The 26,600-nt window shown below is 43.8% G+C and overlaps 1 protein-coding gene and 1 pseudogene across 5 annotated transcripts; one reads left to right on the top strand and one right to left on the bottom strand.

Annotated features, from left to right (window-relative positions):
- The first annotated feature begins 707 nt into the window (after nucleotides 1-707).
- LOC137816880 (protein neprosin) lies at nucleotides 708-5,259 on the top strand. Of its 5 annotated transcripts, none has more exons than XR_016523475.1 (8): nucleotides 708-881; nucleotides 967-1,599; nucleotides 1,758-1,844; nucleotides 1,989-2,261; nucleotides 2,382-2,552; nucleotides 2,775-2,832; nucleotides 4,436-4,582; nucleotides 4,722-5,259. XR_016523475.1 is itself a non-coding variant. In XM_068620041.2 (8 exons), exons 2-8 carry the CDS (start codon nucleotides 1,372-1,374, stop codon nucleotides 5,100-5,102), a joined length of 1,341 nt encoding a protein of 446 aa, XP_068476142.1. In that variant the 5' UTR covers nucleotides 708-881; nucleotides 967-1,371; the 3' UTR covers nucleotides 5,103-5,259. The 5 variants fall into 5 exon arrangements, 3 of the variants coding, with proteins under 3 accessions (XP_068476142.1, XP_068476144.1, XP_068476143.1); XM_068620041.2 differs by having other exon boundaries at nucleotides 2,779-2,832; XM_068620043.2 differs by having other exon boundaries at nucleotides 724-863; nucleotides 2,779-2,832.
- Nucleotides 5,260-8,290: 3,031 nt separating this feature from the next.
- Nucleotides 8,291-24,843, bottom strand: LOC150025855 (uncharacterized; annotated as a pseudogene).
- Between the last annotated feature and the right edge of the window lie 1,757 nt (nucleotides 24,844-26,600).

Here is a 26,600-nt window from a genome sequence, read left to right as displayed (position 1 = left end):
GTCTTCTACAATATCCCTTCCATCGTCCCTGCTAAATTTGAGTAGGCCACCATAGCAATTTTTTTCACAAGTTCCTATGTTCACATAATAATTTTATTTAAATTTGCGCAATTGCGAACTTTTAATTTAACTATACATATATAGTTGTATATGATTAAAATTTAATGTAAGAGAAAAATATAAAAAAAAAGGAGAAAATACGATAAAAAAAAATACAATAAATGTATGTTAATAATAATTTCTCTCTTCCCAAACTTTTGATATTTAGCCTCTTCCGAATTCTTGATGTTTTTTATACTCAAGTTTCATTAATTATTATTTTTTACATATACCCATACTTAAATAGTAGATGCTAGCTATATTTTTGTGTTATAATAATTAAGCTGTAAATATTACATGATAGTATTTTAATTTTTGAAACTGTAGGTTATAATTCTTATTCATATATATATATATATATATATATATATATATATATGTTATTGGGCCAGTAAGATTTATGTTTAATTGAAAATAATTAGATTTAAAAAAGATTATTTTGTAAATTGTTTGAAGAAAGTTGTAAAGTTTTGAAAAGTAAATTATGTGTTGACATAAATTCGGATACACCTAGAGCAATGTAGGTGATGAAATTGAAAAGTAGGGGTTGCCCCACGTGGAAAAACCAAAAGGTTAAAAGGCACCTCTCCACCAATTGAGTGGTACTTAATTTGTCAGAGTTTAAAAAAAGGTTAAGCAAAGGAATGGAGAGACTGTGAAGGAAAGCAAGCTATAGCGAGGGAGGGAGGGAAGGTGTGGTTGAAGGCAAATATTAATGGCAAAGTGTATGGTGGCAGATGTACATTGAAGAAGTGCAATAAAAGGTGGATTGTTTCAGTTGGGTAGGTCTCAGTTTTTATAATGCTTTCATTTAAGTTTCAACTTTGAGAGCTAACCAAGTTCCCTTTCTTTCCACCTCACTCACAGATTCTCTCCTCGTTGGTTCAAAGTTTTTTGTGCCACCCCAGAAGTGTTGAAACTGCATGTGTGGTGGTGCTAGCTTCATCATGCGCCATCAGTGCATAAGCAGGCAATCATGATGATGACGGTGAAGCTTCAAAAGGGTATCTGAGCAGCTCCACCTTAATTGATCTCAACAACTCCCCTCCTTGCCATTAATATTATTAAACTAGAGAGAGATAGAGGGAGCCTTCTCTCCTTTCTTTTCTCTCAACAAGTCCTTGTCCAACTTTCTTTTCTCGGTTCAGTGTTTAGGCTTGGAAATAACCATGAAAGTCAGATTTTCTTTGTGCCGTTTGCTTTGCTAGTAATGGTTTCCTAGCTTTACGTTTTTGTTTTGCCCATCTTTTTTTTCTTGGCGCTGAAAAAGATATGGGTATTACTGGGAGAAAGAGAAGGTGCTCCTGTTCAGCTCCTTCTCCTTGTGAGGAACGTCTTCTTCTTCTTCTCTTTTTATTTGTTGCCATGCTTCTACAAAGGGCTATGGTTGAATCCAGACCGCTTAATTACACCAGACACAGGCAAACCAGTACCCTGAGACTTGAAAGGATTAGCAGGCACTTGGACAAGATCAATAAGCCTCCTGTGCTCACCATAGAGGTACTAATAATATTGTTAATATATATTATTATTATTTTATATTTTTTATATACATATATTTTAGGGTACGTTTATGAGTGGTTGAGATTTTAATGGCCACATAAATGTTCATTATTACGTAACATTAAGTATTCTTTTGGCGTGGGATCGCATTGCAGAGTCCAGATGGAGATCTTATCGATTGTGTTCACAAAAGAAAACAACTGGCTTTAGATCACCCCCTTTTAAAGAATCACAAGATCCAGGTATACGTGTACAACAAACCTAATTAATTTCTCCTCTTTATTTGCTTTCCTTGTACTTCACTCATGTTCATCTACTTGTGGTGATCCCCAAAAGCACTGCTATTTGTTAAAAGTATGGTGTTAAATATTTGATGGATGTAATAGAAAATGCCAACGGAGATGCCAAGAGGGATGAAAGTGAATAGTAGGAGTGATAATGAAGAGGAAGGAGAAAGCATGAGAGTGAGAGAAGACGCATGGCAAATGTGGCACTTGAATGGGACACGGTGTCCAAAGGGAACGGTTCCAATACGACGGAGCACAGTGCATGACGTGGTGAGAGCAAAGTCTTTGTATGATTATGGGAAGAAACGTTCACAACTTCCTCTCTCTCGGCGCAACGATGCCCCCGATGTTCTCAGCGCCAATGGCCATGAGGTGCCTCCGTCTCTATCTTCTAACATCTATACTTTTAATACTATATCATATGTCATTGAAGTGTGGTATCCAGTCCATGTGCCTAGGTTTTATTATTGATTATAAATTTGTGGTAAGCAGCATGCAATCGCATATACTGGATCATCGCAAGAAATGTACGGGGCAAAGGCAACAATAAACGTATGGGATCCATCAATTCAAGTGATGAACGAATTTAGTCTATCACAGCTTTGGATTCTTTCAGGATCCTTCGATGGCACTGATCTTAATAGCATCGAAGCTGGATGGCAGGTACTTGTTCCAATTCCAACACTCTTTTGTCCCCCTATCTATTTTATCATCATCATATACCCTTTCTTTAATCTTAGGAAAAGGGTGAATTCCCATTAAAATATCATCAATTAATTGGAATGCATGTGATACACGACACATTACATTAATGCAATTAATGGTAGGAAATAGTTTCTAATTTTGTGAAATATTGGATCTCTGAAGCTTTGATCATTGTACTAGTCAGGTCAGTCCGGAGCTCTATGGTGACAGCAGACCCAGATTGTTCACTTATTGGACGGTTAGCATTTCTTCCTTTTTCCTCATTCTCATCAATTTATATATGTATTCTTCAGCACATCTTATAAAACCTTTAACCTAAAAGAATACAACACTTTCATTTTCTGATCGCTAGTTTTTCTTTAGGATATTTTATGAACTTCACTCTTCTCATAATGTTCAGTCACATAGCATGCTTATTTTAGAAAGATAAAAATAAAATTTAGTTAATGGGTCATATAATATTATGGTAGATCTTTATGAGATAAAAAAATTGTGTTTTCTTCTCATTGTTATAACCGTATCATATATTATTCAATAACGTGACTGTCCTAGTAAAGAAACACAATAGTTCATTTTTCTAGTATGTTTTCTGCATGTTTTGTTTTTGTTAATATGACTCACTTGATGACATTAATTACTGTGGTCCTTAATTAGTCTAGCCGGATAACAATCAAAGGTTGACTTTACGAACTTTTTATATAACTAACTTAAAGACTGCACTTCCATACCTTCTTATGTGATCTCATATATTTTTTATATTTCAAAAATATTTTTTTTTAATATTTTGGATTACATAATTCGAAATTTTTTTTCTACATCTAGAATTAGCTTTCAGATTATGTAATCCGGAAGCCTTTTGTGATTAGCTTCCGGATTACATAATCCAAAAATCTTTTCTATACATAAGATTAGCTTCTAAATTATGTAATCCGGAAGTCTTTTTTATCAGATGTGTGATTAGCTTCCGGATTACATATTCTGGAATAACTTCCGGATTCCGGATTATGTAATCCGGAATATATCCAGATTACATAATCCATAGGCTTATTTCAAATGCAAAAAATAGTTCTGGATTTTATAAATCTCAAACACTTCCGAATCCAAAACATCTTCCGGATTATGTATGGAGGTGGCACAAAAAAGGAGAAAATGGTATTTTTACATTTAATATGGAAGTGGGAGAAGGTATGGAGGTGTAGGAAGAAAGAGTCCTAACTTAATCTTCAGTTGAGATTATTTATTTGGGCTATGACTTGGGTCTGATCTTTTAACAACCAAAACTATATGTGGTGAAAATTTGTAAATGGCCTAGCTATGGTGAATGGCTGTTTCTTCCAGCACATCCATAACTTCTTCTGGCACTCCTAATTCAGGCAAAACAACAATTTGTCCTTAAAAAATCAATATAAAGAGCATTTTTTATATTTTAAAAAGTATGGGATATCACAAGAAATTATGGGTGCATGAAGAAACAACCATGGTGAATTAATACACTACGTAGTTACTTATTTTTTTTCTTCGAGTAGAGTTAGATAATAATAATATATCGTGTAGAGTGGCAACTTAGAAGGTAAAGTGATAATTAGTCAGATTTCCACTTAATATACCCAAAAGAAAAAGAAAAGGCTGGATGGAGAAAAGTGTACATATAGCTGAAGAATTTAGATCTTAATAATCCAAAAAATATGTATATATGATTAAATTATAGAACTAGAATTAATTTATTAATAGTATATATCTCAATAAATATATTTTTTGTACTAACATTATCATGTCATGTAAATTAATATGAATTAAGTGTAATCCCATATAACTATATATGAATTTTTTTGGTGACGCAGAGTGATTCATATCGTGCAACCGGATGTTACAACCTTCTGTGTGCTGGCTTTATTCAAACAAATAGTAGGATAGCCATTGGAGCTGCCATTTCTCCCGTCTCTTCTTATGATGGCAACCAATATGACATTACCATTCTCATCTGGAAGGTCAGTATTTGTTCTACACACAAATTCATGAGTGTGCATTTCATAGACATGACAAAGTCTAAGAAAAAATATCTATAACATATAATGTTTGGTTGAAAAGGATAGTTTTTTGACATGTTTAATTTTTGTTATGAATAAGGATCCAAAAGTGGGGAATTGGTGGATGAGTTTTGGTGACAAGACATTGGTGGGGTATTGGCCCGCAGAGCTATTCACACACTTAGCAGACCACGCAACGATGGTGGAGTGGGGAGGGGAGGTGGTGAACTCACGCAGCAATGGCCAACACACCTTCACCCAAATGGGGTCTGGACACTTTGCGGAGGATGGTTTCGGAAAAGCAAGCTACTTCAGGAACCTTCAGATCGTAGACATGGATAACAGTCTGAGTTCTGTGCAGAGCATCTCAACCTTGGCCGAAAACACAAACTGTTACGACATCAAGAGCTTCTACAGCAAAGAATGGGGCACCTACTTCTACTATGGTGGGCCAGGGAACAATCCACAGTGCCCCTCATAGTACAACACAAGTACATATAAATTGTCATGGACTACAAATACACTTCTTTCAAATTGCTCCATATCTAAGTACCAAAAAAAAACAAGTTCTTCTCATATATCTTTCTGTTTCATTCTTTATTTGTACGTAATTATAGAATTAATACTCTGATTTTTCCCTTCTTGTTTCTACCACTTCACTGTTTTGTTTGTTTCAATCGCCGCAAGGCTGGGAAAGGAAATTTTGAGATGTAGTCAACAATATAAATAAGGAATCGAAGACATGGATTTAAAAAAAATGATTGCAAATGACAGGTTTTGAATTTAAACATGATATCTGAAATTTTACTCACGGACGATCTCTTTCTTTATAATTATAAGTTTTATTTATAAATAAAAGACTTTTATGTAACTACCCCGAATAATAGCCTGATACATCCTTAACTCGTTTTAATGTTCATAATTCGTATTCGAACTCTTAATGTCACAACGAAACAATGATGACTCTTTTTGAAGTCAAATAGCTGATTAATTATCATAATGATTATCTTAAAGTTTCATTAATAACCATTATCCAAGAGTCTATAAATATGAATATTTTCAAGGAAGTAGACACAATTCTCTTACTCACATTTTACTACATACTATCTTACTTAAACACCATTTTTCAGGTGAACCATCACAACGTTAGATACTCTTTATCAACATGGGCCATACACAAAAACAACATGACTGCCCAACATGAAGCCATTCTCCAAAGAAATGAGGAGAATATGCAAAAAAAAAAAATCATGGAGAAAGTCCTCAGACATATGCAAGACAAGACGGAGAAAGATACTTTGAAAGAACAACACAGAGTGGAAACCAAACAACACCGAGCTGAAATACAAGTATTGTAGGACAAGCTCGTATGGAGGAATGATGATTATATTTGGAATGGTAGGGATATTACCGAACAAACAACGGAATCCCAATCACGATCACTAGTGTCCTCTGTCCGACAAGAACGTACTCCTTCTTGTACACACACCAAGGTCATCATGGAGAGAGACTCGTTACACGCCAATACCGAGATCCTCGTGGAGAGAAACTCGAGGGTATGAGCAACAATTGTTTAAAGCAGTACCCAATCCTCCCCTTAACGAAACAATGAAGGCCAATTTGGAAGGTTTCCACCCTTTCACACCCAGAGTCATAAGAACTCAGTTACCTCGAAAATGGAAGTGGTCGAGCCTAGAAAAATACAATAGGACCATAGATCCCAATGCTCATGTCAAAGCATACATGACCCAAGCAAACTTGTTCTCCAAATGCATGATCGTGCATAGCCAACTTTTTCCAACCACGTTAGTCGGGGTAGCCTTGGAATGATACTATTCCTTGTCAAGGAACTCAATAGACTCCTTCAACACCTTTTGTGCACGTTTTCTAGCCAGATTCGCCGATTGCAAATCTATAATTGCAACATTGGCATCATTACGCAACATGGTGCAAGGAGAAGAAGAACGTATTCGATAATACATGACACGGTTCGCCAAGGCTACACTAAATATTCCTGATTTGCACCCGATAGTCACCATTCACACTTTTCTCATAGGATTTCGTCCAGGGGAGTTTTTGGACACCCTTTTGTTAGAATGTATGGCTTTAAACGAGAGGGGGGATGAATTGTTTAAAGGGGGTTTTCGCAAACTTTTTAAGCTAGAATGAAATTCTTTGCAAGAAACCAGATTAGGAATTCAGTTAGCTAAGAAACAAAGCTCAAAACAGCAAAGCACCAGAAAAACAATCGGTTGTTTCTACGAAACAATCGATTGTTTATACCAGTAAAATAATAACAACTGAATTTAAAAGAGTTTGAGAGAAGAAAGAAATACACAAACAGTTTATACTGGTTCACTCTTAAACCAAGAGCTACATCCAGTCCCCAGAATCCACTGGGCAATCCATTAAGCAATCAATTACATATTACACACAAACACCACCAAAGAAGTGACCTTGATCCCCTCAAGAAACACACTTCCTTTGGCTCAACACACCCACCAAGAATGTTGATCTTGACAACCTCAAGAGCACACAACCCTTCTTGGCTTTACAACACCAGAATGTACAAAGTATTCAGAACGAATTACACTTGTTACAGAATGAACTGAAATCAATACAGATGTAATCTTATTCCACTCTCTCTTGAGAAAACCAAAGCTCAAAGGTGAAAACTCAAATCTTGAAAGCAATCTCTGAAAAACTCAAATCTATTTTTTTTTTGTTATAAAACATTAACAAATTATTTATAGCTTTCAAATATTGGTCAAAGCATTTAAAACAGGAGCGCACTCAGTTTGAAAATCATTTAAAGCACACTTAACTAACAAAACAGATTCTGTTAAGATTTTCAAACAAGCAATCGATTGATTTCTCGAAACAATCGATTGTTTTGGTTTGACAGCAAGTCAACCAACCAAAACAGTTTTCAACCTTTTCAAAAACACCTAAGTGTAAAACAATCAGTTGTTTCGACAAAACAACAGGTTGTTTTTGACTTACTTTGAAAAACACTTTAAACTTAAAATATTTGAAAACACTTAAGCTTTAGATTCAACAAAGAGTGGATTACAAAGATAACTACCCAGATCCTACTCTAAAAACACAGCAGCAACTTCAAGCAACTTCAGCCTTCCATCAAATGCTAGGATTTGGATTCTTCAAAGCTTTTGATCACACTTTATTCAACACCTTTATGCAGATCCTCTTTGATGGCATTCCTATGAGCTCTTCTTTGCATTTTAGTGATGAACTTGCGGAAGCTAGTGGAGGAGATGAAGCAAGGCCTTCCTAGGAAGTATGGGTGCCTTGAAGGTGCATGAGAGTGGGGAATTGGGGAGGTTCGGCCAACCCCTTTGAAGGTGATGAAGTGAAGATTAAAACCTAGATGCTAGGCAAGGAGTAGTGTATGGCACAAATTTGGCAGCATAACAATACTCTATTCAATCTTAAAAATACATGATGTTAGCTCCTCCTTTTATAGGCTAAGGAGGACCATAAAGGTTAACCCTAATGATAAACAAATGCAATCCAAATGAAACCCAAATGACATCACTAGGAACTCATGGCACATGGTCGGCCCTAGAGAAGGAAACCTTCTAGAAACGTAGCAAATCTAGGTCAAATCCTCATGGAATCAAGTTTGTGCTATTTACACCACAACTAATATTAAGTTACTCTTGATGGGCCTACATGTAGCATATACAAATAGCTCTCTCTTCCATCCGTAGCTTGGTCCAAGTCTTCATGGATTCTCTTGGCCATGGACCTAGTAATTGGTCCTAGACGCTCTTCCCTTTGCCTTAGACGCTCTTGGTTTGCCTTTGGATGCTCACGTCTTGGCTCTAGACGCTCTTGGCTTGGCTCTTGTCTTTCATGGGAGGTTGAGCTTGGCCCTCTTCCATCATCTCCTCCCCCTTGGAAAGGATTTGTCCTCAAATCCACGTCATCCTTGTCTTCATTGGTGCCTACAAATGGAGATAGATCAATTACATTAAAAGTATCATGCACTCCATATTCAAAAGGTAGGTCCAATTTGTAAGCATTGTTGTTGACTCTCTTGAGGACTTGAAAGGGTCCATCACCTCGGGGACTTAGTTTGGACTTCCTTTGAGTGGGAAATCTTTCTTTTCGAAGGTGAAGCCAAACTAAGTCTCCTTCTCAAAAATTATTTCTCTCTTCCCTTTTGTACCGCCCAGGTAGTCGGAAGTGATGACGTGGCAGCAAGCTATTATATAGGCGTGTTGAACGGGGCACCTGGCTGGCAGAAGGGAAGGAAGTCGGGGGGCTCGTGTAGTCGCCAGTCATTAAGTTGGCGTGCTCTGATCTCTAGCATACCTAAACCGGTGGTCACCAGGTTTGTGATGAAGTCGCCAGATACGAACCCAGACGACCAAGTGGTCAGATATCGCCGAAAGGAGGACATCGCCGAGGGATCAGGGAAGCTTGTTCCAGGCTTTCGAAGCAGAGGATGAAGTCGTCAGATGGTCATTCCCTAGCTAGCCAGAGGTCGAGGTCGGGGAACAGCTTACCCGGGCATGTACGATGAAGCAAGTGAAGTAGATCATGATGGCGGCCGGCGAGACCACAGGGAAGGTGTGTATGATGACACCCGTACTCGCCACGCAGAAGAGATCACGCTCCAAGGCAGTTATGCGTTGAGTTGTTTCCTGCATAAATGACTTAGCCGAAAACCTGAAAAGTAAGAGGTGACGCCCAAGTCAAGGATGCTCCAGATGGTGACACGTGTACAGCTGGATGCGAGCCACGTGTCCAGATGTGTAACTGTCAGGAGAGAGAAAGTGCACAGGTATATAAGAGATTCTAACGAACTTCTGAGGTACGCGCGTTTTAGAATACTTCTTTTACGCTTGCGAGAACTTGAGTACGCTGAGAGAGAATTTTGCACGGTTCCTGAAGTTCTTAGTTTTCTCTTAGTATTTTGGTGGTTCAGTCGTTGACTTGGGCGTCGGAGCGTGATCGGCCGCAGCGGCGCCGTTCTGTCTTTTGCAGGTTCTTGAGGTGAATCAAGGCGAATGACGGAAGCTAACACGGTGCAAAGTCGATCCATAATTGACGAGGCAAGGCTCTCGCGTCCTGGTCAACAGGCAGGATCATCAGGCGCCCACCGTGGCGCCGTGTAAAACCTGTCCCCATCCACAGCGTGAGTTCTTGGAGTTTCTGCAGTTTCTGTGTGGTTGTGTGCTGGTGCAACCATTTTCCGCCGTTCATTCAAGCTTTGTTCGGTAAATTCGTGTTTTCCACCGTTCGTTCGAAGTTTTGTTCGGTAAATTCGTGTTTCCACCGTTCGTTCGAAGTTTTGTTCGGAGAATTCAGGTTTTTCCCCGTTTGTTTGAGTTCTTGTTCGGTGAGGTGAAGTTTTTCGCCGTTTACGCGAGTTTCAATCGGTGAGATCGAAGCTTCGCCGTTCGTTCAGATTTTCGACCGGTGAATAAGAAGTTTTGGTGGAGGAGTGGTAGGTTCGTGCTGAGATTGCGAGTTTCTGCGAAGGTTTTTGCTGATTGAGATTGCGTTCTTGGAAGTTCTTTGGAGTTCACGAAGTTCTAACCGGTTGATTGCTGGATCGATCGTTGCTGAAGGAGGTTTTGTTTCGTCGCTCGTTGTGTTCTGCTTACTTTTCATGAGAAAGATGAGAAGCAACCGTTCAAGTCCAGTTGTGCCAGTTGCTGCTGAAGGCGCCATGACTATGGCGCAGATGATGGAGATCATGCGTGCGCTGCAGGCGAATGTGGAGGCCTCGCGCATAGAGCAGGCAAAGATGCATGAGGACCTAGTCGCCTCTCAGGCCAGGAATGAAGAGCTCAGCAAAGTGACCGAGGAGTTGCGCCAAGCTCTTCAGGAGTAGAGAGGGCGCCCAGTCGCTGAAGAGGTCGCACCGTCGTCGCCACCTCGCGTTTTTCCCATGCCATTTGCACAGTCGATCACAGACACGCCTATCCCTGCGAGTGTGGTACCCGTGAAGGCTACTTTCACCAGCGTGGAGGATCCTGAGGCACATCTCACCACGTTCCACACGCAGATGATGCTGTCAGGAGGCTCGGATGCTGTGTATTGCAAAATGATTGTTAGCACGCTCCAGGGAACAGCGCTGGAATGGTTTGTGAGCCTGCCTACAGGTCACATAACCAATTTCCAGCAGTTTTCGAAGCTTTTCGTCGAGTAGTACATAGTGAACAAGGCGCCACCTAGGGTGTCTTATGACCTGTTCGACATAAGGCAGTACCAGGGAGAGTCCCTCAGGGACTACTTGAATCGTTTTGGGGCGCAGATGGTCCGCTCGCCGGCCAAGGACGATGAGATGCTGGTATACGCCTTCAAAAAGGGCGTGCTGCCGGGACCTTTCTGCGAGGCACTGATCAGGCCTCACCCCGCCACGTTTGCTGAGGTTAGGCGACTTGCGGTGGCCCACATCGCCGATGAGAGTGAAGTCGCCGAGAAGAGAGGGAGCGTGGCCCCCACTAGGCCACGTGCCCAGACCAGGATCCAGCCACAGAGGGTGCTGGAGACAGCGGCGGCCAAGAGGGATCAAAGGACCCGCCATCCTTATGATCCAAGGAAAAATAAGGGCAGGGGCCCAGGGCGCCCCAGGGAATACAATCGCCCACCGAAGCATAAGTTTGTCATGGGGTTGGCGGACCTGATCGCTATCCCCAATATAGCAGCCAGGCTGAAGGCACCCGAGAAAGTGGGCGACAAGGTGTTGGGACCAAAGCCAGACGCCTGGTGCGAATTCCACCAGGGTTTTGGTCACACCGTCGATTCATGTTTGGCATTGGGATACCAGCTCGACGACCTGGTCAAGAGCGGTTTCCTGAATGATTACCTGCTGGACAGGAGGACGGGGGGCGCGTCGAGCTCCCAGCCGGCGGGTGGTGAGGCTCAGCAGCACGAGATGCCCACTCATGGAGAGATCCACACCATCGCTGGGGTTTTTCGGGTGGTGGATGCACCGCGTCACAGAGGAAGAAATATGCAAGGTCGGTGATGACGGTGGACATGTTCGAGGATCACTCGCCAGATGTGGACATTACGTTCACAAGAGAGGATCTCAGGGACGTTGTGCCTCATGACAACGATCCTATAGTCATCTCGCTTGTCACAGCGGGAAGGAAGGTCAACAGGGTTCTGGTGGACCAAGGAAGCTCGGCAGATGTGAGGCCCTATGGAGGGTGGTTGTATGGGTTTGCTGGCGACCAGGTGGAGGTCAGGGGGTACATAGAATGAAGAACTACATTCACGGATGAGGCGGGCTCGAGGACAGAGAAAATCAAGTACCTCGTCGTGAACGCTCCCTCGGCATATAACATTCTGTTGGGAAGACCAACACTCAGCAGAATAGGAGCTGTGCCTTCAACCAGGCACATGAAGGTGAAGTTGCCATCGATGGAGGGGGTGGTGATCACCATCAAATCTGACCAGAAGGAAGCGAAGAAATGCTATGAGAATAGCCTCAAGAATAAGAGGTCAGTAAGTTACATCACAATGACGCCGCCTCCCGGTGTGAAGCCCCAGCCAACAGAATGGCGAGTTATTAATACGGCGATGGAGGTGGCCGCCGGAGGCGATGTCACCATGCTGGATGCTAAGGTTGAGGAAGAGAACGCCGATCGGGAAGAAGAGGCGAGGAACCGCCCAGAGGAAGCAAGGGACCTGGGAATCGCCAGGGCGGTGATCGCCAGGGAAGCTAGACCCAAACCCGTCGAGGAGTGGCTCGAAAGGGAGATCGGGGGAAAGGTCTTCAAGCTGGGAAGATCCTTGGAGGCTGAGCTCCAAGACCAGATCGCCAAGGTGATAGAGCGGCATCTGGATGCTTTCGCATGGTCTGCTTCAGACATGCCGGGAATCGACCCCGACTTCTTGTGCCACCATCTAGCAACGGACAACCAGGTCAGACCAGTGCGACAGAGAAGAAGGAAGTTTAACGAGGAGAGAAGGCAGGCGATCAGGGATGAAACACAGAAGCTCCTCGCCGCAGGCAGTATCAGATAAGTCCAGTACCCTGAGTGGTTGGCCAATGTCGTGCTGGTGAAGAAAAGCAATGGGAAGTGGCGCATGTGCGTCGACTTCACTGACCTGAACAAGGCTTGCCCAAAGGATTCGTATCCTTTGCCAAGCATAGACGCCCTGGTCGACAGTGTCGCAGGGTGCAAGTTGCTGAGTTTCCTGGACGCCTTCTCGGGGTACAACATGGATGAAGAGAAGACCGCCTTCATGACCGAGAGATCGTGCTATTGCTACAAGGTAATGCCCTTCGGGCTGAAGAACGCGGGGGCCACGTACCAAAGATTGATGGATAGGGTACTTGCACCAATGCTGGGAAGGAATGTGCAAGCGTACGTGGATGATATGGTCATGACCTCGCCAGAAAAGAGCAAGCACGTCGCGGACCTGGAGGAGTTGTTCACCACAATCGCCAAGTTCAGGTTGAAGCTGAACCCCGAGAAGTGCATTTTTGGCGTGGAGGCAGGGAAGTTCTTGGGATTCCTCTTAACTGAAAGAGGAATAGAGGCAAATCCTGATAAGTGTGCTGCCATCTTGGCGATGAGGAGCCCGGCCACTGTGAAGGAGGTGCAGCAACTTACAGGTCGGATGGTCGCCCTGTCTCGTTTCGTATCGGCTAGCGGAGAGAAAGGCCATCCGTACTTTCAGTGTTTAAGGCGGAACAATAAGTTTGCCTGGATGAAGGAGTGCGAAGAGGCCTTCGTCAAGCTTAAAGAGTACCTGGCGAGCCCGCCGGTTTTGTGCAAACCGTTGGTGGGGACCCCTCTCAGGTTGTATTTTGTTGTGACTGAGAGGGCGGTGAGTGCGGTGCTCGCCCAAGACCAAGACCAGGCTCAGAAGCCTATTTATTTCGTCAGCAAGGTGTTGCAAGGCCCGGAGGTGAGGTATCAAGCCTTGGAGAAAGCTGCACTGGTTGTGGTATTTTCGGCGAGGAGGTTGCGCCACTATTTTCACAGTTTTACAATACTGGTGATGACCGACTTGCCTATCCAAAAAGTTCTGAAGAAGCCTGATGTAGCTGGGAGGATGGTGAAATGGGCGGTAGAGCTGTCGGAGTTCAACATCAAGTATGAGCCCCGAGGTCCGATCAAGGGGCAGATTTTCTTCGATTTTGTGGTCGAGCTCTCGTCAGAAGCAGCACGAGTTTAGGGGGATGATTTTCGTTGGGTGCTCTCGGTGGACAGATCGTCGAACCAGCAGGGTAGCGGTGCTGGAGTCATCCTGGAAGGGCCCAACGGTGTACTGATTGAACAGTCCTTGAGGTTTGCCTTCAAAGACAGCAACAATCAAGCAGAATATGAGGCGCTGATCGCCGGAATCTTACTGGCCAAGGAGATGGGAGCTAGGGTGCTGATGGCTAAGAGTGACTTGCTGTTGGTCATGGGACAAGTAACAGGCGAGTTCCAGGCCAAGGATCCACAAATGGCGGCTTACCTGGAGTATGTGCAGGAGTTGAAGAGTTCCTTTGCCTCCTTTGAAGTGGTGCATGTGCCCAGAGAGCAGAATGCCCGAGCAGACTTGCTAGCTAAGCTCGCCAGTTCGGGCAAGAGGGGTAGGCAGAGGACGGTGATCCAAGAAACTCTGAAGACGCCTAGAGCATTTTTGGCAGACCACCTGGTCCTTCAGATAAGCAAGTCGACGGAGAAAGCGGCGAGGAGTCCAGGTCTTTGACTTAGGAAACCTTGAGATCGCCGAGAATAAGAGCATGTCGGGGGGAGAGGGTGAACATGACGCAGGTCTGCGCTACGCATGAGCCAGACACGTGGATAACACAGTACAAGCGATGCCTGGCAGATGGCCTTCTCCCGCTGGATCCGACGGAGGCCAGGAAGATAAAGAAGAACTCCAGCAAGTTCACAATGATTGATGGCGAGTTGTATAGGTTTGGGTTCACACACCCACTCCTGGAATGTGTGCACGGAGAGAAATGTACAAGAATTATGGCCGAGCTCCATGAAGGGATATGCGGAAGTCACGTCAGGGGTCGAGCTCTGGCCGCAAGAACCCTCCGTGCAGGTTACTACTGGCCAACAATGAGGGAGGACTGCAAGAAGTATGCATAGTGTTGCAAGCAATGTCAGCAGCACGCCGATTGGCACAAGGCGCCTCCCGAAAAATTAAAGTCGATTTACAGCCCTTGGCCGTTTCATACGTGGGGGATCGACATTCTGGGACCTTTCCCATTGGCGATCAGGCAGATGAAGTACTTGGTGGTGGCAATTGAATATTTCACCAAGTGGATCGAAGCAGAACCAGTAGCCCAGATCACCGCACACAAGATCGAGAGCTTTGTGTGGAAGAACATCGTGTGCCGTTTTGGTGTGCCTAAGCGCCTGGTGTCAGACAACGGGACTCAGTTTGCAAGTCACCTGTTGAAGAAGCTGTGCAAAGAGGTGGGAATTCAACAAGTATTTGCATCCGTCGAGCACCCCCAGACAAATGGCCAAGTAGAGTCCGCCAATCGGGTATTGCTAAGAGGCTTGAAGAGAAGGCTAGAGAAAGCCAAGGGATCATGGGCTGAGGAGGTACCCCGCATAGTTTGGGCGTACCACACCACCGAGCAATCAGGAACCCATGAGACCCTGTTTAGCTTGGTTTATGGATGCGACGCAATGATTCCAGTAGAAATCCAGGAGAGCTCGCCGAGATTCCAGAACTTTGTAGCGGAAGACTCGAATGAGGAAAGAAGGTTAAATCTGGATTTGCTGGATGAGTTCAGGGAGGAGGCGAGAGTAAAAGCCGAGGCAGTGAAAAAGGATTGAACGAAGGTATAACTCGAAGGTGATGCCAAGGCAGTTTAAAGAAGGCGACCTGGTGATGAGGAAGGCCCACCAGTACGAGATGGAGAACAAGTTGTCGCCTAAGTGGACGGGACCGTTCAAAATAACCGAGGCGCTCGGGAACGGCGCTTACCGCTTAGAAACATTGGAAGGAGGGGCGATTCCTCGCACTTGGAACGCCACGCACCTCAAGTTATATTACAGTTGAAGCTTTGTAAGTAAAAACAAACACGAAGAGTTTTGCAAACTTTCTGTTAAAACAGTTTGAAGGGGGCACTCTTTTTTCCCTAAGGAGAGTTTTTAATGAGGCCACCCAATAAAGAAGAGTTTTTTAAGATTAAAGTTTCTAAGATTGCATGCTCGTCGTTTCGAAAGTTTTAGAAAAGACCTTGTCACTCGTATGTGATTTAAGGCAAGTTTGAAGATATGCTGCATGCTTTCTAAAAAGTTTTAAAGTCTCCATCGCTTTTCGGCGATTGGCGGCATCAGTTAAAGTTAAAAGTCCTCATCGTCTTTCGGCGATCGGAGGCACCAGCAACGTTTAAAAGACCTCAACGCCCTCGCGCGTTCTGAGGCGAGAAAGAGATTAAAGTCCTCCTCGACTTTGTGCGAGTGCAGGCGAGAACGAGTCAAAAGTCCTCAGTGCATCCAGGGAAGAGGAGATGTAATCCCTGGGCAAAGTAGAGGCACCAGATAAAGACCTTCTCGCCGTCGAGCGAGTTCAGGCAAGATAAAGACCTTTTCACCGTCGAGTGAGTTGAGGCAAGATAAAGACCTTCTCACCGTCGAACGAGTTCAGGCAAGATAAAGACCTTCTCGCCGTCGAGCGAGTTCAGGCAAGATAAAATCCTTCTCGTCTTGAACGAGTTCAGGTATGGTGTAGAGGGTGGAAGAAGTTTAAAGGATGGCTAAGGTAGGTTCAAAGAGAACGCCTAGTTATCCGGCTAATTGTTTTGAAACTCAGGGAGGTAGAGAAGGATCCGAAAGGCGCCTCTACCCCCAAATGAGGGAACAATAGCCCAGTTATGAAGGTAAAAGGAAGCTTACATCGCCGGGACCCTAGGGCGATCAGAAGAATTCCAGGCGATGACAGGAGTAAAGGCTAACCTTGCCAGGCAGATCAGGTAAACTGTATTGTAATACCAGTTTAAGTTAAAACCTGTTGCCTGGTAAGTAGCTAATTGCCTTAAAGTTTGCAAGTTATGCTAAATGTCGTCGCTTGAAGGTTAATGAGTTGTTCAAGTTTTTACTTTGAGTTAACAGTTGATGACTTGATGTAAGATTGATAGTTTGCTCGAGTTTGAAGCAGTAAGTAAACGGTTGAGCCCTCAGAATCGCTAAGTTAATTTGTTTAAGCGGTTTCTGCTAGGAAAAGCAAAGTAAACAGAGAGATCATATGCGGAAGCAGAAAAAGTTATAATAAATTGTGAAACCATGTATCAGTTCGAATACAAAGGAAAGAAAATTACAGGTAAAGTTTGTACAAAAGGAAATAAGCATGGGGTCCCAGTGAATAAGTAATGGAGGGAGACGACTAATCTTCAGAAGGAACGATCTTCCCATCCACCACTTCATTACATATTGACACCATGGAGAGGTCGAGCTCGGGGTACTGGCAAGCGACTTGCTCCAGGGCGGCGTCGAACCCAGCGGCGAGGACTTGGGCGAAGCTTAGTTCGAGCTCTTCGTTTTGTTGTTTGAGCCCCTCGGTTTGCTGTTTCAGCTCGTCAGCTCGTTTCTTCAGTTCTTCAGTTTTCCCACGAGCTAGAATGAGGTCTTCAGCAACCTTTTTGCTTTCCTCCCGCGCCTGGGCCAGCTCTGCAACAGTTCTCTTGTTTTCCTCTCTAGCTTCGGCGAGCTCAGCCACGACATCATCCCTCTCCTTTTCGACCTTTCCAAGGAAAACCTCCCGATCAACCGACCTTTTTTCAAGGTTCTCTACCTTGGCTGCATCCGCTTTTATTGATGCCTCCAAGTCAGCCACCTTGAGCCTGTAGGGAACCAGCTTACTCTCCAGCTCGATTTTCTCTTGAGCTAGGAGGTGCAGTTTCTGGCGTAGATCGGAGGCCTCCTTGCGTGCAACCCTCAGCTCGGCACTCATGGCGTCCTCCACCCTTGAGTGGTCGATCTCCGCCATCATCAGGTTGCAAGACAACTTCTCCGCCTCGATTCTTATCAGGCGATTCTCCTCCTGGAGTGTGGAGATCTCGTCTTGAAGTTTTTTGTTGGAGCTCTTCACAGCCTTTGTTATGATTGAGGGGAGGTCCTCTGCCATCATTTTGAGTTTAGCTATGAAGGGCCCCCAGATTTCTTTGACCGCGGGGGGAAGGCTTGCAGCCGCTGTTGATGGAGGCGCTGAAGGAGCCTGGTGCTGACTCTCACCACCACCCTCTTGAATTGGTTGATGAAGTTGGGCTTCCTGGCGTGGTGGTGAAGTGGGGGACTCGGTTATGAGTATTGGTGAGTTGTGAGCGCCTTCATCCCCACCTGGTGCAGCTTCAGCGATTGAGGCAGTTGAAGGAGGACCCTCTCCAGCAGATACGAATGGCGTGGAGGCGCTAGGAGGGTTCTCCATGAAGTTGGGCTCGTTGCCTTCAACCGCAGGAAGCACAGCTGCCAAGGGTATTGCTTGGACCGGCGGTGTTGGAGCTGGGGGAGAGGGCGGTGTTGGAGCTGGGGGAGAGGGCGGCATTGGTGTTGGAAGAGCGGGTGGTGAAGAAGGTGCCACCCTTTTCCTTTTGGTGACAAGGTCATCCTCAGTCGCCTCATCATCCTCATCTTCATCTTCTTGAACCACTTAAGGAGTTTTCCTCTTTGGTTTCCTTAAGATGAGCTTCTTTCGTTGAGGGGCGGGCAGTGCCTCTGGAGGAGCTGGGCCTTGAGGGGGCGATCTGCCCTGGGCAGCGGCGATCTCCACCACCGAGTTGGGCACGGTTTGAGAACCCGACGCCAACTTGTGGGTTCGGGCGAGCGCCCTCAGCTCAGCCAATTTGCCTTTGCCCAACATGAGATCTGCGCAGGGTAAAAATATACAAAATAAGCGCAAAGGCAAAGGAGAAATATACGAGTACGTGTGCGAATGATGCAAACCAATGGTGCATGAATTAAGAACCAAGTCCAGTGCGCAACAAGCAGGGCGCCCAATAATAGATAACAGAGATGTGCAATCAACTCCAACACAAGACGAAAACCTAAATGTCGAGGTAAGTGCTGACCTATGTGAGCTTCGAGTTGGCCCTCGAGGAACTCGAAGGAGATTATTGCGGAGGTGGGAAAGGTGATGTTGGCGGCTGCTACTCCCTTCCAGAAGAGGCATAGATCCTTGTCTAACTTGCCCATGTTGTCAGGACTTCTTGGCCTTCTGAAGCTTTCTTTGGAGTCCTTACTTCCCTTGTTTACCCAGTACAAGGGAAAGCCATCGAGCAGCGAGGGGTCTTGATCGTTTTGGCGCACTTGGACGAACTTTCCTTTCCAATCTTTGTAAGATTGCTGGAAGATAGAGAGGATCGACCTCCCAGCAATCCCGTTTAAGCTCACCCAGGGGCGGTCTCCAGGATTCTTGGCCTCGAACAAGAAAAGGAAGACGTCTATCGAGGCCGGTAGTCCCAAGTGCGCGCACATGATTTGAAATGCCCGCACGAATGCCCAGCTGTTGGGATGGAGCTGGGCAGCGGCAATGTTAAGCTCGGTTAATAGTTCCCGTTCAAAACGGGTGAAGGGAAGCCTGAGTTTCACCTTCTTGAAAAGGGTAGTGTAAACGAAGCAGAACAACTCGTCGTTGTTCCCCTTGTCATCTGCGCAGATTGGCACGTCAGGAGGGCAAGGCAACACCATTAGTTTGTCGTCATGCTCCTTGTGGAACGAGAGGTTGGGTTCGTCCCCCTTCTTCAACCGTAGCACTGCCAACGCAGAGTTTACTGAAGAGGTCTCCTTCAGCAAAGTTGGGGTGGCCCACGGGTAGAGTTTCTTATAGTCTTGTGTGGGAATGGAGGCTCCTCCGGCGACTGGTGGAGTTGCCTGAGCGAGGTTGGGACGAGAGGTTGCAGGCCTCTCAACCTGGGAGGAAGGAGCACCAGATGCTCGTGGTAGGTTATGCGCTTGGGATGGAGGGTTTCGTGATGAAGGAGGAGGATTCGCGGTGGTTTTCAGGCGAGCCATCACGGGAACTGCAAAGGAAAGAGGAAGAAGGGTGAACAAAAGGTTACAAAGATCGACTCGATTGTGGACGAAGAATGGAGAACGAACGAACGGAGGTTCGTTGTGATGAATGTAATGGAAGACGAAGCTCTAAGTTACGAGAAGGAAGAAGAAGAGGAAACAACCCACAGCGTATGCACCAGACAGATAATGGATGATGCGAATCAGTTAAAATGCAGCAAGTATCAACAGAAGAGATCAAAGAGGTACCTTTCGATGATCGGATTAGCGTTGAAGGGAGTTGAAGATTGTGGGAGCTGAGAAGCGCTGTGGGTTTGCAGAGAAAACTCAGAGTGTTTTGAGAATGTAGAGAGATGATGAAACAGTAGAAATGAAGGGGTTTAAGGGTTTTTCAAACGTTTTTGGAAGCGCAAATGACAGCTGAAGATGACCGTTGATGAAGCCACGTGTCGAGCGATTGGAAAAAGGTGTTTGGTGGAGCGTCAGAAAAGCAGAGGGTACGAGCGTTTGGAATTTTTTGCCAGCGCCACGTAGATCGGCAGTGACGTGACCTCTTAGTCTTTTCGCTGGACAAGTCTTCGCTTAAGACTGGGGGGCTTGTGTACCGCCCAGGTAGTCGGAAGTGATGACGTGGCAGCAAGCTATTATATAGGCGTGTTGAACGGGGTACCTGGCTGGCAGAAGGGAAGGAAGTCGGGGGGCTCGTGTAGTCGCCAGTCATTAAGTTGGCGTGCTCTGATCTCTAGCATACCTAAACCGGCGGTCACCAGGTTTGTGATGAAGTCGCCGGATGCGAACCCAGACGACCAAGTGGTCAGAGATCGCCGAAAGGAGGACATCGCCGAGGGATCAGGGAAGCTTGTTCCAGGCTTTCGAAGCAGAGGATGAAGTCGTCAGATGGTCATTCCCTAGCTAGCCAGAGGTCGAGGTCAGGGAACAGCTTACCCGGGCATGTACGATGAAGCAAGTGAAGTAGATCATGATGGCGGCCGGCGAGACCACAGGGAAGGTGTGTATGATGACACCCGTACTCGCCACGCAGAAGAGATCACACTCCAAGGCAGTTATGCGCTGAGTTGTTTCCTGCATAAATGACTTAGCCGAAAGCCTGAAGAGTAAGAGGTGACGCCCAAGTCAAGGATGCTCCAGATGGTGACACGTGTACAGCTGGATGCGAGCCACGTGTCCAGATGTGTAACTGTCAGGAGAGAGAAAGTGCACAGGTATATAAGAGATTCTAACGAACTTCTGAGGTACGCGCGTTTTAGAATACTTCTTTTACGCTTGCGAGAACTTGAGTACGCTGAGAGAGAATTTTGCACGGTTCCTGAAGTTCTTAGTTTTCTCTTAGTATTTTGGTGGTTCAGTCGCTGACTTGGGCGTCGGCGCCGTTCTGTCTTTTGCAAGTTCTTGAGGTGAATCAAGGCGAAGGACGGAAGCTAACACGGTGCAAAGTCGATCCATAATTGACGAGGCAAGGCTCTCGCGTCCTGGTCAACAGGCAGGATCACCTTTATTGTTGTATTTTGCATACTTTTCATTTTGTTGTATTTGGAGTTTAACCTTCTCATGAATTTTCTTAACAAAATCGGCTTTGATTACTCCTTCCTTATGCACAAATTCTTGTGGGTTAGGAAGAGGTAACAAATCCATAGGTGTGAGAGGATTAAATCCATATACAACTTCAAAAGGAGAAGCATTAATAGTCTTGTGGACTACTCTATTGTAAGCAAACTCAATGTGGGGAAGGTACTCATCCCAAGATTTGTGGTTTCCTTTCATGATAGCCCTAAGCATAGTTCCAAGAGATCTATTGACTACTTCGGTTTGGCCATCCGTTTGAGGATGACAAGATGTTGAAAATTGTAGTCTTGTTCCAAGTTTGCCCCAAAGAGTTTTCTAAAAGTGGCTTATGAACTTGGGATCTCTATCGGATACTATACTTCTAGGTATACCATGGAGTCTCACCACTTCTCTAAAGAAGAGCCTAGAAATATTTTGAGCATCGTCTACCTTGTGGCAAGGAATAAAATGGGACATTTTGCTAAAACGGTCCACTACCACAAAGATAGAGTCATGGCCTCTTCCAGTCCTAGGAAGTCCTAAAATGAAGTCCATGCTAATGTCTTCCCAATGAGCATTTGCAATCGGCAAGGGGGTGTAGAGTCCATGAGGCATTGTTCTAGACTTTGCTTTTAAACATGATACGCATCTAGAGCAATGTCTTTGGACATCCTTTCTCATGTATGGCCAATAAAATTTTTCTTTTAAAAGATCTAGAGTCTTATCAACTCCAAAATGGCCCATGAGACCCCCTTCATGTGATTCCTTTACAAGGAGCTTCCTATGTGTGCCTTGGGGAATACAAAGTTTTCCTTCCTTAAAAAGATATCCCTCGGCCACATAGTAACCTCCTTGTGCTCTATGTTGACATTGAGCATAGATGGATGAAAATTCTTGATTTTCTTCATAAAGCTCTCTTATGTGATCAAATCCAAGAATTTGGGCACCTAATTTTGAAAAGAGCACATACCTCCTTGAGAGAGCATCTGCCACTATGTTTGTGCTTCCTTTCTTGTATTTGATTACATAAGGAAATTGCTCAAGAAACTCCATCCATTTAGCATGTCTCTTATTGAGCTTGTGCTGGCCTTTTAAATACTTTAAAGACTCGTGATCACTATGGATTACAAATTCTTTGGACACAAGGTAGTGTTCCCAAGTCTTTAAGGTTCGCACAAGAGCATAAAGCTCTTTGTTATAGGTGGGGTAGTTAAGGGTGGCACCATGGAGTTTTTCGCTAAAATACGCAATGGGGTGTCCACCTTGTAACAATACCGCACCTATGCCCACTCCCGATGCATCACATTCTATCTCAAAAGTTTTAGAAAAATTTGGGAGAGCTAGAATTGGTGCATTGGTGAGTTGAGCCTTTAGCCTTTGAAAGGCTTGCTCATGCTTATCACTCCAACAAAATGCAACATCTTTTTTGACAAGTTCATTGAGAGGGGAAGCTAAGCTTGAAAAATTAGGTACAAAACGTCTATAAAAGCTAGCTAGCCCATGGAAGCTTCTTACATCACTTACACTTTGCGGAGTTGGCCACTCTCGGATGGCTTTGATTTTCTCGGGGTCAACATGCACCCCCCCCCCCTTTGTTAACTATGAAACCTAGGAAAACTATGCTATCTACACAAAAGGTACATTTATCACTATTGGCAAATAAACTATTTTTCCTAAGCACTAGAAGAACTTCCCTAAGGTGACTTAGATGGTCTTCTAGGGTTTTGCTATACACTAAGATATCATCAAAGTAAACTACTACGTATTTACCTATACAATCCCTCAAGGTATGATTCATGAGCCTCATGAATTTACTAGGGGCATTAGTGAGCCCAAATGGCATCACCAACCACTCATATAATCCAAACTTGGTCTTAAAAGCGGTTTTCCATTCATCACCCTCTTTGATTCGAATTTGGTGATACCCACTTTTAAGGTCAATTTTGGAAAATATAGTTGACCCATGTAACTCATCAAGCATGTCATCAAGCCTTGGGATTGGATGCCTATACTTGATGGTGATGTTGTTGATTACTCTACAATCACAACACATACGTCATTTTCCATCTTTTTTTTGGCACCAACAAGACCGGTACAACACAAGGGCTTAGGCTCTTTTGAACCCAACCCTTCTCCAACAAGTCTTGAACTTGTGAGTCTATCTCCTTGGTTTCCTCGGGGTTAGTTCTATAAGCGGGCCTATTTGGTAGGCTTGCCCCCGGAATTAAGTCAATTTGATGTTCTATATACCTTTAATGGGAGGGAGTCCATTGGGTCCCTCATTAGAGAATATATCTTTAAATTCACTCAAAAGATTTTCTACTTGAGGAGGTAGACTCATGGGTTCATTACTTGTGGCAGTGCATGCAAGTGTTCCCTTACAAAAGATTAGGCTAGGTTGTTCAACAAGAAGCAAATTTTCCAAGTTGTTTTCAAAAGGCTTTTCTTGTTGAGTAACCTTGTGGGAAGGAACACTCTTTTCCCACGCCTTTCTATCCCTAAGGATTTTCTCTTTTTCTAGCGCTCTTTTTTTTTGTTTTCCTCATCCCTCTTATGTTTCATTTGTACTTGGTATTTTACCACTTGAGAATGTGGTAAAGGACTAAGTACAAACTTCCTATGCTTATGGGTGAAGGAAATCTCGTTAGTGAGACCATCATGCAAGGTTTTCTTATCAAATTTCCATGGTCTCCCTAATAAGATATGGTAAGCTTCCATAGGTACTACATCACATAAAACCTTGTCTTTGTAGTTTCCTATGGAAAACTTGTTTTCCACTTGCTTATCTACACTTAGTTCCCCATTTTCATTTATCCATTGTAGTTTGTAAGGTTTGGGATGAGGAACTACTTGTAGATTGAGCTTATCAACCATCCTAGCACTACAACAATTGCAACTAGATCCACTATCCACAATGAGGGAACATATATTTTCTAAAACATTACATCTTGTATGAAAGATGTTCTCCCTTTGTGTTTCCATGGATGTGCTAGGTTGATTGTTGAGGGTTCTCCTAATCATTAACAATTCTCCCTCTAATGGAGCTACCCTCTCATCCTCTCCCCCTTCCTCTCTCTCACTTGGCTCATCCTCACCACTAGTGTACTCGTCTACACCTTTTAAGAACAAAGATCATTGGTTTGGGCATTGTGCTTGCACATGCCCTCTCCCAAAGCACTTAAAGCACTTGACGTCCCTAGTTCGGATGGGTGGGGTGGAGGCATCTTTTGCTAAGGGCTTGGTAGTTTCCTTTGGTTTTTCTCTAGATGTGCTACCTTCCCTTTTATAGTCTTTCTTGGGATAAAAGTTGGAGTATGAACCCACCCTTTGACTTGAAGTTTTGCGCAAATTTTGTTGTTCAACTTTAATGCAAAGTTGAACCAAGTCATTCAAGTCTTGGTAGGGAAAGAGTTCAACCCTATCTCTTATCTCAAGAGAGAGGTCACTAAGGAATCTTGCTATGGTGGTGTCCTCTTCTTCTCTAATAGATGCTCTCATCATGTAGAGCTTCATTTTCTGCCTATACTCCTCTACACTCACACTCTTTTGTTGGAATCTTTGGAGCTTGTCCATTAACTCCCTATGGTAGTAGGAGGGTATATGTCGACGTCTTAGGGCTCCCCTAAGGTCATTCCAATATTCAATGGGAGGCTCCCTATGAAGACGTCTTTCTCTCTCTAGAGAGGTCCACCAATACATGGCATTTCCTTGGAAACTAAGGGTGGCTAAGGGCACCTTTCTTTCTTCACTCACCCTATGGCAAGCAAAGAGTTGCTCTACTTTCATTTCCCAATCTAGATAAATTTCAACGTTTTCTTTACCATGGAAATGAGGTAGGTCTACCCTAACCTCCCTTGGATTCTCTTGCTTTCTTTGCCTAGTTCTTCTAGGGGTGGTTGGTAGTAATCATTGATTCTAAGGCTTTCCTCCCCTAGAGACTCATTATCTTTAGAGTGAGATGCATGAGTGTGTGTTTTTTTGGAATTTTGAGATTTCTCTTCCTTTGCTCTAGTTAGTTCATTGATTTTTGACTCATTCTCCAATTGTCTATAGGAAATTAATTGAACATCCTTTGCAAGTTGTTTCAAAAGGGATTTGAGGGATTTCACATCACTTTCCATAGACTTTGCAGAATGAGAAGACATGACTAGAACTTTGTGTATAGAAATGTTTTACTTTAAGAAAAATGAGGGAAGCTAATGAAGGTAGTTTTCCAGGTAAGAGAGGTGAGTCACAATGGACTACTTAAATACCAAGTCTTGCCTTAACCAAAAACTATCCCTCAAGATCTTCACACAAACCTTTCTTTAGGTAAATCAATTAAATCACAATGAGGATGTAGAAATCAAATTTTTAGGAACAAAACAATGCAAGCTATCTAGCAAATTATCAAAGTTTTAAACAAGACAAAAACAAAAGCAATTAAGCGTGGCTAACTAAAGGCAATTGGTGTAATTAAAGCAATTAACAAATGCTAAGCTAGAAAGTTTAAGCTAGTTGGCCCTAGGTGAGGCTTCTTGGACACTTGGAGCCCTTGAAGACACACTCACCGTCTAATTGCGTGATTAACAAGTAATTAACAAGAGTTAAATTGCAAAGAAATTAAATGGCACTCCCTTTGTTGTTTTTCTAATTGCACTCCGTTTTGTTGTTTCTTCTTTGTTGGGCCTTCCAAGGTGTGTGGTGTATTTAGTATGTGTTTGTTGCTGCCCCTTGCCTTTGATCCTCTTGGGATTAGGTAATTAAATTCTTCAATCCAGCACCTATTAAGCAAAACTAGACTCCCCTCAAGTCAATTCCCACTCAACAAGTACCAATTGATATTAATCCACCACCAAACTTAGAGGTCAAAGAAATAAAGCAAGAAACAAATTAATTTGAAAAAAACAGTACCCCACAAATGGAATTAAATGTGACACAACTTAGAAAGAGTTCAAATGAAATTAGACAAACAAATAAAAAGGCACTCAAAGAAATGGATGGCACACAAAAAGGAACCTATGGAATAGCACTAGATTTGATTTAAAAACCAAAAACAACACCACTGAAACAAAATGTTGTGGTCCAGAATGCGTGACTTTTACAGATTTATGCTGAGCTGGCTCTTTGATATTTGCTTCTGAAAATTGATACACAAACAAATCAAGATCTTAACAAACTTTTGGCATTGGTTTCACTCCAAACGCATGCACCAATTAATTTTAATAATTTTTTAAAATCAGTGCTCATAACCGCCAGATGTAACGTCAGGATTGCACACTTTTTTTTGTAAGATTTATCTTTTTTTCTATTTCTTTTTTTCAACTGATTCTTTTTTTGTTCTTTTGATAACACCTCAATCTAGTGAAATCCAGAGGCTCAGAATTTTCTTATGAAGTATTTAATTTTCATGAAGCAAAACAGCCAAAACAAATTTGTGAAAACAGGGGATTCTGAAATCTGGAAACAAAAACAGA

The sequence above is a fragment of the Phaseolus vulgaris genome, chromosome 7 (assembly GCF_051622355.1).
Source record: "Phaseolus vulgaris cultivar YP4 chromosome 7, ASM5162235v1, whole genome shotgun sequence".
NCBI classification, from domain to species: domain Eukaryota; kingdom Viridiplantae; phylum Streptophyta; class Magnoliopsida; order Fabales; family Fabaceae; genus Phaseolus; species Phaseolus vulgaris.
The sequence above is the reverse complement of the archived record's forward strand: the minus strand, read 5'-3'. Positions and strand labels throughout refer to the sequence as shown.